Genomic DNA, 13,572 nt, shown 5'->3' with positions numbered 1-13,572 from the left:
AGAATAGACACGAGTTTCAGTTATCCTTCACGAGTTTCAATTAGCCTTTTAAAATGATCAACTTGGATTAGCTAACACAATGTGCCATTGGAACACAGGAGTGATGGTTGCTGATAATGGGCCTCTGTACGCCTTTGTAGATATTCCATTAAAAATCTGCCGTTTCCAGCTACAATATTAATTTACAACATTAACAATGTCAAAACTGTATTTCTGATCAATTTTAGTTTTTTTTCTCTTTCAAAAACAAGGACATTTCTAAATGACCCCAAACTTTGGAACAGTATAATCAAGGTATGAAATTATTGTAATGTTATTGGTTTTAATTGTGGTCCATTTGCAGTATACAAAGGATTACAATTATGATCCGGCCACCCGACCATCGGCTCCTACAAAAATCGGCCCCTGGCTGAATCTAATACCTAGCCCTGGAGTAATGTGTAATGAAGCAGACAGCAGGAGCTTGGCCTTGGTGGTGTGCAGGTTAATGGAACTACTGTTTGAATAGTTGCACAAAGTTTATAGGCACACTCTCAAACACACACACACACGTTTAACAACTTCCATTCCCCCTGTCATGAGGAGATTTATGGCTGATTTAAGATTAAATCATGAACCCTGTTATGATCAACCCTGTTACTTTATTTGGCACTTAATAGGCACTTACTAGAGTATATATGTTTTTACCTCTTAAGTTGAACATGTGCTCTTTAAGACAGAATGTTAATTAAAGTGAGATGAAATCAACTTTTTTTTTAAACATAGTTATACTTCTCAAAAGGCACCGAATTGGTGGAATTACCCAGCTGCCTTTCACATACAAGATGCAAGAAAAGATACTGTTTCAGTGGAAACTACAATGTAAAAAGGAGAACTGGGGGTGGGGAAGTTTGACACTGAGCGTGAGGGGTGGAGAAGGGGTGGGGAAGTTTGACACTGAGCGTGAGGGGTGGAGAAGGGGTGGGGAGGTTTGACACTGAGCGTGAGGGGTGGAGAAGCGGTGGGGAGGTTTGACACGGAGTGTGAGGGGTGGAGAAGGGGTGGGGAGGTTTGACACTGATTGTGAGGGGTGGAGAAGGGGTGGGGAGGTTTGGCACGGAGCGTGAGGGGTGGAGAAGGGGTGGGGAGGTTTGACACGGAGCGTGAGGGGTGGAGAAGGGGTGGGGAGGTTTGACATGGAGCGTGAGGGGTGGAGAAGGGGTGGGGAGGTTTGACACGGAGCGTGAGGGGTGGAGAAGGGGTGGGGAGGTTTGACACTGATTGTGAGGGGTGGAGAATGGGTGGGGAGGTTTGACAGGTAGGTAAAAGGGAAAAATACGTTGCGAAACGTGTTACTTGGCAACATAACCAATAATTCCAACGTGCCTCGAGGTCTCTGTTAGAGGGGCACGTATTTCAGACTAACCTTTCTGCCCTGCTGCTCCCTCCTTCTCTCTCTCTTCCTCTCACACGCCCTCTCTTCTCACTGTGGCAGGAGCTGGTTGATCTAAAAGGGAAACAGCTTCTCTCCTCTGACACGAGTGGTTCCTCTGACAGGGATATGAACAGGGAAATAGCTTCTCTCCTCTGACACAAGTGGTTCCTCTGACAGGGATATGAACAGGGAAATAGCTTCTCTCCTCTGACACAAGTGGTTCCAGGTGGGTTTCAGACCCATTAACTCTCATTTTGGTTTACAAAGATATATTCCACCTGGATGCTTGGCAGCAAAAAGCTTTCGATCCATACCATCCTTGAGGCTGAAATATGAGATCAAAGAAAGACCAAGGCACTGTACCAACTGAGATTCAGAAGAGCTCCTAGGTGCTTTAAGATCGCCACACGTTGGAATCAGGACGTGAGTCAACAACAACCGTACGTGTGAATGAATGAGAATGGTAAAGGACCTTGTTCAAGCTTGCTTGAGGTTGCTGTGGATTCTCACCATGGCAAAGTGTAAGATCCCAGGTAAGGATAAGATCTCTCTCGCCTTATGAAAGGTAGTAGTGCATGAATTGTCAGGAGAGGGTCAAGGCAGGGCATTGGACGTCTTTAATGTGACTATGCTGACCCTCTGAGTGAGGAAACAAATAATCTGACTACTGTATGTCTTTTGAATACTTACATCTCATCTAATCTTAAAATACATGTCTGTCTATTTGTTCATAGAACTGGAGCTTTTTGCATTTTGTGTCCCTTTCACCGCACAACAAACTGTATTTCCTTTTGGAAAAACTAGACAGGCATCTGAAAAATAACTTTTTTTTGTGGTTGGACTGTCTCCTTGCAATCCTAAAGGAAGGAGGTTTTCCACAAGACAAATCCAGGGTAACACAATGGTTTAGAGATGATGGTTTGGCCAGGAGTTTTGTGAATATTGTCAGTGTACTGTCCCTGTAAGTTTGAACTTGCCTTTGAAGGATTTATGATGTGAAAACATCCAAGCCAATGCTGAGCCTCCCTTGCTTTGCATGTGGAAATATGTGGTCCAGATGTGTTCTCTCTGAGGAATCCAGTGGCCCACGGCGTCTGTGACGGCTGGCCCTCCACACAGCTCTGTTTGTTCTGTCTGGAAGACTACGGAGACCGGGTCCCGCTGTCCTGTCCAGCGTTTAGACTGGCAAGACCCAACTGTCTCTCCTGCACAGGAGGCTGCTGAGGGGAGAACGGCTTATAATAATGGCCAGAACGAAGCAAATGGAATGCATCAAATACCTGGAAACAATGTGTTTGATGCATTTGTTACCATTCCACTGATTCCGCTCCAGTCATTGCTACAAGCCCATTCTCCCCAATTAAGGTGTCACCAACCTCCTGTGCTCTCCTGTTTGGGATGTTGCAGAGAATATGAAAGAAGTCTACTGAGGAGAGGATCACAGTCTAACTGGGACTTCTGACTCTTCACACGTTTTCACATGCAAATTCTGTATTGTCATGCACCAGGGCCGTGTAGACCATTACATATATAGATGTATATTACCCAAATACCTTATATTCATTATTCTCTACTAGCCTAGGCTACTGCTCACAGAGAGGGCAAATATAGGGTCTATCAGCTGAACATAGTGAATGTAGTTGATATAAACCAGATAATTAGTTAGCTAGCTAGATGTTTGATATGCTGTTGTAACAATTGAACTACTCTTTACCTGTGATTGGAGTTTGTTCTGCTGCTAACATCTGCTTTGCAGGCCTACTTAAAAACAGTCCAATTGAACTGTCCCTGTCCCTGGAAGTGAGAGACGACATACAACTCAAAAAGTAGCCAGTGTGCCACTACTCATACTACCGCGGTAGCTTCTGCTCGCATGTGGGAGGGGGGATTTCACCCCCAAAATGTTATTAGCTAGTTGGATGGGCAAGTCTTTACAGAACAGGAGAGAAATTGACTAAAAGTAAAATAAAAACATATTGATAAAAAAATGCTACCAATCTGAAAGTGCACTTTTCTCATAGGAGGGCAAAAGTGCAGGTGCTCAGGTACTCCTAGAGCCCTATCTCTGCATGGGCCTGTCAAGCACTATATTTGACTCTGAGTTGGTGCCCTGTCTATGAAGGACTTCACCGATTGCTATCGTTGTTATTTTGACAGTAAAAAGCCCATACATTCCCTTGTCAACATGGATGTCACATTTACCCATTTACAGTGCAACATATTGTTGTGTAACCACATTTTGTGCACAACAAATGACTGAAAAAGCCACATATTGAGAATAGGCTGTGTGATTACCAGTTTCAAGGGTATTATCTAATACTTATCCAGTCAAACCCTGCATTTAACTCAACAATTGTAATGTATGGCCTATCATGTTTGGCTTTAGGAATGCACCATAACCATATAGTGCTGGACCTCACTCTGGAGTGTGTGGGGGTTAAAATGGTGGGGTTGGGTAAGACAAAACGTAGGAAATGCGTCAGAGTTGTGGACAAACGCAAACTATAGTAAGATGGAAAGAGGGGGAGAAAGGTTGACTGATGTGTTTAATATAGGACACTTCATATGAGTTACATTGACATAGAAAGAACGTACTGCACATTATTTCTAATGTGTGTAGGTTGAAAGAGAAAGATATTGAGGGAAAAAAAGGTGACATTTCCCCAAACTGTCATCTCTCTACTTTTACCCTAGATGCCCACGTGACATGCCTATTCTCTGAAGACTGTGTTCTGCCCTGCAATTTCAAACCCAGTGGGAATGAGATCATCCGCTGGTACCTCCACAAAGTGCTCCTCCTCAGCCATTCCCAGCAGGGTGGGGAACAGCCTCCACAGGATCACAGTCCCAGGATGTACCTGCTCCAGGACCAGCTCTCCCGGGGCATCGCCTCGCTACACCTCAGCCAGTGTGGCATCAAGGACCGAGGCCGCTACAGGTGTCTGGTCAACAGCACTCTGGGACAACAGGAGTCCTTTGTCATCATGAAAGTGGAGGGTTAGTAGTCTCGCTGCGGCTTGTATCGAGGCTAGATTATGTAGCTGAGTATCCACTTCACATGTCAAATGCTTTCACTGTAGCTTGTCGTGAAATGCCCTCTGTGTCATGAAGGTTAAAAGACGTGAATCAACCAGCTGCAGCAGTATTTGAGCTGCTAGACATAGAGCCAAATGGCTAAACTGATATCAAGCCAAGAGTAGAGTATTTGCTCTTGTTATTGGTTTTGTGACCTTGCTGTACATATACATTTTAAAGGGTTTTTGCTCTCAAATTCAGTTTGAAGTGAAACCACTCAAGGTTGTTACTCTCTAATCCTGGCTATCTCTTATTGTTATTTCAGCTCCCATCAAGATGGTTACTATGGAGAAGAGTATGAACAGAGAGATTCAGTGTCTGTCCAAGGACATCTTTCCCGCTCCCCGTGTGCAGTGGTCCACTCTGCCCCCGAAAGACAACCTGAGACCCATCACCCATATGGGACCCAACACTGAAGGCCTCTACTCCTTTCAGAGCACGCTGAGAATGTTTGAAAATACCCTCACCTACATCTGCACCGTTAACTCCACATATGGATCACAGTCATGGAGGAGCTCACTGCAAGAAAAAGGTAAGTCATAACCAGCATTTAATCTCTCTCTCTCTCTCTCTCTCTCTCTCTCTCTCTCTCTCTCTCTCTCTCTCTCTCTCTCTCTCTCTCTCTCTCTCTCTCTCTCTCTCTCTCTCTCTCTCATTTTGCATAGTCTATAGTTGAGTAATTCTCATAAAAACAGTGACAAACTGCTGTGAGTGACTGTTATGATGACAGAAATTTATATGCGGGAGCTCTAAACACCCAGTTAGACTTGGTTTGATTTATTCAGTGTCACACACTGCCCTCTGGAGTTTAAGAGAGTGACTACAACGGGTGACTACAACGGAAAGGCCCCAAAAGGACAGTGATATTTAGACATATTTATGGCTCACAGTCCATAAAAGTATTTAATCAACAGGGTTGATTGGAGAGGCGGGGAAAGAGCTGTCCATACCCTGCATCGCTCCACAGAACCTCCAGAACTTCTCCCTCACCTGGACCTTCACCAGAACCAATGATCCCACAGTCATCCTCAGCTATGACAGCAGAACCAGACGGATCTCCAACCTCTGGGAGGGCCGGGCTGGACTGAAGCCGGACCAGGTTTTGACGGGAGATGGATCCCTCCTTCTTCACAACCCAGAAAGTCGGGAACAAACAGGAACTTACACCTGTACATTCACAGGCCTCCAGAGCAGACACATGGTACAAACCCAGGTCAACATCAGGTCAAGATCCCAGTTACCAGTGACAGGTACATAAACATTAAACCTTCATCTTAAATAACTATACTGTACTATTTATTTTGTAGTATACAGTGTGAGCTCATTATACACACAAGGTTATTGAAGATAGGTGTTCATATAATTTCATAATTCTGCATTTTTCACATGTTTACCTTGTCCAAACGTCTAGAAAAGATGCCAAAGACAACAGACCAGGCAGAGCGTACAGGGGGAAGTCACTTCCAAATGTTGGTGATTGTTGTAGTAGTTGCAGTGGTGGTTGCAGCAGTAATAACAGCACTACTACTGTATAGAAAACTACGAGGTAAGTGTAGCCTTCTTGCAGTCAAATGACCAAATCGCCCTCTATTGGCCTCATGGGTAGAATGTTATTCATATTCTTCATAATTTTATATTAATCAACATTATTTCTATGTCAAACGGTTTTGTTATATAGTCTTCTTCTATGTATATAAAGTGAAAATTTGGGATGCAAACTCAAAATGTCATACATTTCAACTCTATATCTGACATGGTACATGGTAAGGATATTTTTTTGTTGTTGCCCATAACCATGTGTTGTTTCAAAGTAGATTTGTTTAAGACCAAGAAACACTGTGTGACCCTGATTTAGCCCACTGCAGTAAAAGGATAAAGACAGAGCTAGGGTTGCAAAGGGAGGTTATATTACTAGAAACTTTCGACGTTTACCAGTAAATTACCAGAATTTTGGTACATTTCAAGGATTTTATGTAACCTACCTCAAGACATCTAGTGACCCTTTTGGGTACTTCCGATTATCACAGGCATTTGTAATAATATCTGGCCCTTTGTGTGGCCTTATCACATGTAAAATAGTTGAGGTGAGGCACCACAGGCTGAAATAGTTTTGCATCTACCTCTCAATTTTGAGATTTTTTAGTATTTTGGTCCTTTAATACTAGCATTTTCAAAAAGTAAACATAAAAATATATTTTTTAAACTGTTTTTACATTTTGTTTTTCATACTACCGCCATCAAAATGTCAGGATTTGTAACCACATTCAAATAGACATACAATGCCTTCGGAAAGTATTCAGACATTTTTCACATTTTGTTACGTTACAGCCTTATTCTAAAATTAATTTAAATAAAAATAAATCCTTATTAATCTACACACAATACCCCATTAAGACAAAGCAAAAACTGGTTTTTAGAAATGTTTGCTAATTTATAAAAGAACAACAAATGAAACATCAGACTATTTACAGAGTACTTTGCACCTTTGGCAGCGATTATAGCCTCGAGTATTCTTGGGTATCACGCTACAAGCTTGGCACACCTGTATTTGGGGAGTTTCTTCCATTCTTCTCTGTAGATCCTCTAAACCTTTGTTTGGTTGGATGGGGAACGTTGCTGCACAGCTATTTTCAGGTCTCTCCAGAAATGTTCGATCGGATTCAAGTCCGGGCTCTGGCTAGGCCACTCAAGGACATTCAGAGACAAGTCTGGGCTCTGGCTGTCATCTTAGGGTCATTGTCCTGTTGGAAGGTGAACGTTCACCCCAGTCTAAGGTCTGCTCTGGAGCAGATTTTCATCAATGATCTCTCTGTACTTTTCTCCGTTCATCATTCCCTCGATCCTGACTAGTCCCTGACACAGTTCCTGCCTCTGAAAAACATCCCCACAGCATAATGCTGCCACCTAAATGCTTCACCGTATGGATGTTGCCAAGTTTCCTGCAGGCGTTACACTTGGAATTCAGGCCAAAGAGTTCAATCTTGTTTTCATCAGACCAGACAATCTTGTTTCTCATGGTCTGAGAGTCCTTTAGGTGCCTTTTGGCAAACTCCAAGTGGGCTGTCATGTGCCTTTTACTGAGGAGTTGCTTCCGTCTGGCCACTCTACCATAAAGGCCTGATTGGTGGAGGACTTCAGAGATGGTTGTCCTTCTGGAAGGTTCTCCCATCTCCACAGTGGAACTCTGGAGCTTTGTCAGAGTGACCATCGGGTTCTTGGTCACCTCCTTGACCAAGGCCCTTCTCCCCTGATTGCTCAGTTTGGCCCGGCAGTCAGCTCTAGGAAGAGACTTGGTGGTTCTAACCTTCTTCCATTAAAGAATGATGGAGGCCACTGTGTTTGTTCTTGGGGACCTTCAATCCTGCGGACATTATTTGGTATGCTTCTCCAGATCTGTGCCTCGACACAATCCTGTCTCTGAGCTCTACGGACAATTCCTCATGGCTTGGTTTTAGCTCTGACATGCAGTGTGCCTTTCCAAATCATGTCCAATCAATTGAATTTACCACAGGTGGACTCCAATCATGTTGTAAAAACATCTCAAGGATGATCACTGGAAACAGGATGCACCTGAGCTCAATTTCGAGTCTCATACCAAAGGGTCTGAATAATTATGTGAATAAGATATTTCCGTTTTTTAAAAACCTGTTTTCGCTTTGTCATTATGGGGTATTGTGTGTAGATTTCTGAGGATTTGTTTTATTTAATTAATTTTAGAATAAGGCTGTAACGTAACAAAATGTGGAAAACGTCAAGGGTTCTGAATACTTTCTGAAGGCACTGTACATCTCTCATTTCATACACCATTTAAAAGCCCATTTCATAGAGAATGTTACAAACTGGACTATATGTAGTGACTTACTTTGAAGAGATTGTGATTGGGTCTAAATAGACATTTGGCGATGTTTAGGCTAAATTCAGTGTACTTGTCTTTAACTGCCATTTCCCGAAAGTCAGACTCTTCCCACATGCCAACAAATTTTTCTCAGACTTAAAATGTTGTGTGGTTATCCTTAGATATATTCCCCAGACTTGTATTGGGGAAAATGTTGATGTATTCTAACTTTTATTCTAGATCATATTTTCTTTGGAAATATGCTCAAAAATGCAATTTATCTTTAGTATTTTAGAGATAGAAATATGAAAAAGTATATATCCACAATCTGCCCTACATAAGTCCGGTCCTGGAGTGTTTTAACAAAATGAAACCCAAATATTAAGGCTGACTTTATCCAGTGTCCAGAAAAATAGATTTGCGGTATATACAAATATGTGCATATTTCAAGATTAAAAGTTTATTTGCCATGTGCACAGAATCCAACAGGTGTAAAACAGTACAGTTAAATTCTTACCTTGATAATAATAGAAAATAGAATAAAAAATTAAAGTATGAAGAAAGACCACACAAGAACTATGATGTGAGTTAAAGAAACACGAGAATGCAAATGCTGCATACACAGGTCAGTGCCAGTGCCTTATTTAATGTGCAGGGCTACTGGAGTGGTGGAGGTGGGTTTATACATAGAAAGTTACTGCTAGTAGGATATACAGTGCCTTGAGAAAATATTCGGCCCCCTTGAACTTTGCGACCTTTTGCCACATTTCAGGCTTCAAACATAAAGATATAAAACTGTATTTTTTTGTGAAGAATCAACAACAAGTGGGACACAATCATGAAGTGGAAAGACATTTATTGGATATTTCTTTTTTAACAAATCAAAAACGGAAAAATTGGGCGTGCAAAATTATTCAGCCCCTTTACTTTCAGTGCAGCAAACTCTCTCCAGAAGTTCAGTGAGGATCTCTGAATGATCCAATGTTGACCTAAATGACTAATGATGATAAATACAATCCACCTGTGTGTAATCAAGTCTCCGTATTAATGCACCTGCACTGTGATAGTCTCAGAGGTCCGTTAAAAGCGCAAAGAGCATCATGAAGAACAAGGAACACACCAGGCAGGTCCGAGATACAGTTGTGAAGAAGTTTAAAGCCGGATTTGGATACAAAAAGATTTCCCAAGCTTTACACATCCCAAGGAGCACTGTGCAAGCGATAATATTGAAATGGAAGGAGTATCAGACCACTGCAAATCTACCAAGACCTGGCCGTCCCTCTAAACTTTCAGCTCATACAAGGAGAATACTGATCAGAGATGCAGCCAAGAGGCCCATGATCACTCTGGATGAACTGCAGAGATCTACAGCTGAGGTGGGAGACTCTGTCCATAGGACAACAATCAGTCGTATATTGCACAAATCTGGCCTTTATGGAAGAGTGGCAAGAAGAAAGCCATTTCTTAAAGATATCCATGAAAAGTGTTGTTTAAAGTTTGCCACAAGCCACCTGGGAGACACACCAAACATGTGGAAGAAGGTGGAAGAAGGTGCTCTGGTCAGATGAAACCAAAATTGAACTTTTTGGCAACAATGCAAAATGTTATGTTTGGCGTAAAAGCAACACAGCTCATCACCCTGAACACACCATCCCCACTGTCAAACATGGTGGTGGCAGCATCATGGTTTGGGCCTGCTTTTCTTCAGCAGGGACAGGGAAGATGGTTAAAATTGATGGGAAGATGGATGGAGCCAAATACAGGACCATTCTGGAAGAAAACCTGATGGAGTCTGCAAAAGACCTGAGACTGGGACGGAGGTTTGTCTTCCAACAAGACAATGATCCAAAACATAAAGCAAAATCTACAATGGAATGGTTCAAAAATAAACATATCCAGGTGTTAGAATGGCCACGTCAAAGTCCAGACCTGAATCCAATCGAGAATCTGTGGAAAGAACTGAAAACTGCTGTTCACAAATGCTCTCCATCCAACCTCACTGAGCTCGAGCTGTTTTGCAAGGAGGAATGGGAAAAATGTTCAGTCTCTCGATGTGCAAAACTGATAGAGACATACCCCAAGCGACTTACAGCTGTAATCGCAGCAAAAGGTGGCGCTACAAAGTATTAACTTAAGGGGGATGAATAGCTTTGCACGCCCAATTTTTCCGTTTTTGATTTGTTAAAAAAGTTTGAAATATCCAATAAATGTCGTTCCACTTCATGATTGTGTCCCACTTGTTGTTGATTCTTCACAAAAAAATACAGTTTTATATCTTTATGTTTGAAGCCTGAAATGTGGCAAAAGGTCGCAAAGTTCAAGGGGCTGAATACTTTCGCAAGGCACTGTACATGTAAACAGGCCTGGAAAGGGACTGCTTGCAGGAATATATAAATAATTATGGTAATGCTGTATACTAGTGGTAATATATACATGTAAACAGGAGTAATAGTGACCAGTAGCAGGATAAATAGATAAATACTTATGGTAATCAATAATAATTTTAGCATCAGCGTATGTTGTGTCTCAGTGGGTAGAGCCCTGTGGATGGGCATAGAGTCAGTTTGGATAGTCTGTGGGAGAGAGAGAGCAGTAGTTGTCAGCCATTTAACAGTCTTATGGCCAGGAGGCAGAAGCTGTTTACGAGTCTGTTTGTCTGAGCCTTGATGCACCGGTACCGAGTATGGAGAACAGTCCATGTCTTGGATGGCTGGAGTCTTTGGCAATATTTGGGGCCTTTCTCAGACACCGCCTGGCATGTAGGTCCTGGATGGCTGGGAGCTTACCCCCAGTGATGTGCTGGGCCGTCCCTCTGTAGGGCCTTCCGGTCGTTGCTGATGATATCTCATGTAATGAGAATACCTGAGAGTAGATTAATCACTTCAGAGCACCATGCATTCTGTACTCATACTGAGTTGACAATGAATGAAGTGCTGCCTCATATCATGTATTTTTACTCCTTAGCCAACCAACGGCAGGCTGGTGGGACCACTGTGGAGGACACAGAGATGCAGCCAACGGAAACTAGTAAGTATTCTTTATCAATTGTCAGGACTCCTCATTATATGGCCTTTGTGCTTTTGTCCTATTATAATCCAATCCATTTATCAGATTTTTACCATTCTGCAAGGGCAAAACAAAAATGACTTGTGTAACCTTCAGCCCAGATACCTTTAGCCTTTACAGCATTCATAAAACTCCCACTCTTCTATCACTTTTGAATGATTTTAGCTACTAAACCTCTTATTTATTCAAGTATGGTTGAAGTACACTGGTTATAAATAATGCAGTCTTTAGAGTTATTACTTTATTGGCTAATATCTACTGCACTGCCTCACTGATTGGCCTCTCCATCTCTCCCTCATAGTTAAGACAGATGATTCACCAATGGATAACTGCCAGAAGACCACAACAATAGCTATAATTAGCTCTGACTGACAAGCAGGTTAGTGCTATCCGGGATCCTTGAGAGTTGGGATGTCCTTACCCTGAACCCTAACCTTAACCCCCTACCCTTACCCTTAGCTTAAACCTAACCATAACCATTACCTAACCCTAACCCTAACCCTTACCTTAACCATAACCATTACCTAACCCTAACCCTTACCTTAACCATAACCATAACCATAGCCATTACCTAACCCTTACCTTAACCATAACCATTACCTAACCCTTACCTTAACCATAACCATTACCTAACCCTAACCCTTACCCTTACCTTAACCATAACCATAACCATTACCTAACCCTAACCCTTACCATAACCATTACCTAACCCTTACCATGACCTAACCCTAACCCTTACCTTAATCATTACCTAACCCTAACCCTTACCTTAACCATTACCTAACCCTAACCTTAACCATAACCATTACATAACCCTAACCCTTACCTTAACCATAACCATTACCTAACCCTAACCCTTACCTTAATCATTACCTAACCCTAACCCTTACCTTAACCATTACCTTAACCATAACCATTACCTAACCCTAACCCTTAACCATAACCATTACCTAACCCTTACCTTAACCATTTCAAATGTCAACTTCAATGGAGTAGGGACCTCCCAAGGATCCAGGATAGCAAAGACCCTGACAGGCCTTTCTAGATTAGTCATACTGTTCCTAATCACAGACCTGAAGTCATCAATCAAGCATTCCTTTGTAGCTTCACTCACAACTCACATTTTTTGCTTAAGGGAGAAAATTCTACCACAGAGATGTATTCCAGGGATTTAATTGGAGAGTGCTGTTCCACAATGGAGCACATCTGTGTTCTAGACAATTGAATAACTGTACAGTCTTCATAATTTACATTAAAGTTGTGAATACAGTGTACATTGTAGCAGTTGTAGTTGTCAACTCTGAACTGCCTTATACCATTCTAAGGTTTTGAATGACAGTACTGAGACAGAAATAGACACTGCCTAAGGTATCTAATGACAGTACTGTAACAGAAATAGACACTGCTGTGCTGTATGTAATGGAGCGTGACATTTTCGTCCTCAATTTGATCTTTCATTTTTAAAATGCTGATGCTGCTATGGTAGGTTTTGTGTGATATTTAACTATATTTTGTATAATACTGGTTATGCTGCACCTTTGAGTTGACCTGCACTTAACTTTTGTTGTGAAAGGATACACAAGCATGAACACGTACTTCTTCAAATGGCGTTTATACTGTAACAGTAAAGGTTTTATAGAAATAGAAAGTGTTCTCTCTCATTCAACGGTCTCTACAAAACCACACCCATACAGTGCATTCAGAAAGTATTCACACCCCTTGACTTGACTTTTTCCACATTTTGTTGTGTTAAAGCCTGAATTTAAAATGGATCAAATTCAGATTTGTTGTGTTACTGGCCTACACACAATACCCCATAATGTCAAAGTGGAATTATGGTTTTAGATATGTTTACTAATGAATTTAAATGAAAAAGTGAAATGACTCGAGTCAATAAGTATTCAAGCCCTTTGTTATGGCAAGCCTAAATAAGTACAGGAATAGAAATGTGCTTAACAAGTCACATAATAAGTTGCATGTACTCACTCTGTGTGCAATAAGCATTATACAACGGATTAAAACCGCATTCCAACCTGTGTCTATTCCACATGTTACCACCAGTTAAATCTATGACGTTGAAATGCTTATTTACTCTGTTCCATCTGACTGTGCAATCCACTGTCTCATCAGCTCAGCCAGGCAATTTATGTACTAGCATCTAGACATTATTTCCCATTTCTTT

The 13,572-nt window shown here is 41.8% G+C and overlaps 1 protein-coding gene across 1 annotated transcript; it reads left to right on the top strand.

The window, feature by feature from the left end:
• The first annotated feature begins 1,423 nt into the window (after positions 1–1,423).
• On the top strand, positions 1,424–13,038 carry LOC109873815 (uncharacterized). Its single transcript, XM_020465534.2, has 7 exons — positions 1,424–1,947; positions 4,109–4,411; positions 4,755–5,021; positions 5,404–5,739; positions 5,901–6,035; positions 11,289–11,351; positions 11,692–13,038. The coding sequence occupies exons 1-7, from the start codon at positions 1,869–1,871 to the stop codon at positions 11,760–11,762; spliced, it is 1,254 nt and encodes a 417-aa protein (XP_020321123.1). The 5' UTR covers positions 1,424–1,868; the 3' UTR covers positions 11,763–13,038.
• The last annotated feature ends 534 nt before the right edge of the window (positions 13,039–13,572 follow it).

This window comes from Oncorhynchus kisutch, linkage group LG29, assembly GCF_002021735.2.
Source record: "Oncorhynchus kisutch isolate 150728-3 linkage group LG29, Okis_V2, whole genome shotgun sequence".
NCBI lineage: Eukaryota > Metazoa > Chordata > Actinopteri > Salmoniformes > Salmonidae > Oncorhynchus > Oncorhynchus kisutch.
The sequence above is the reverse complement of the archived record's forward strand: the minus strand, read 5'-3'. Positions and strand labels throughout refer to the sequence as shown.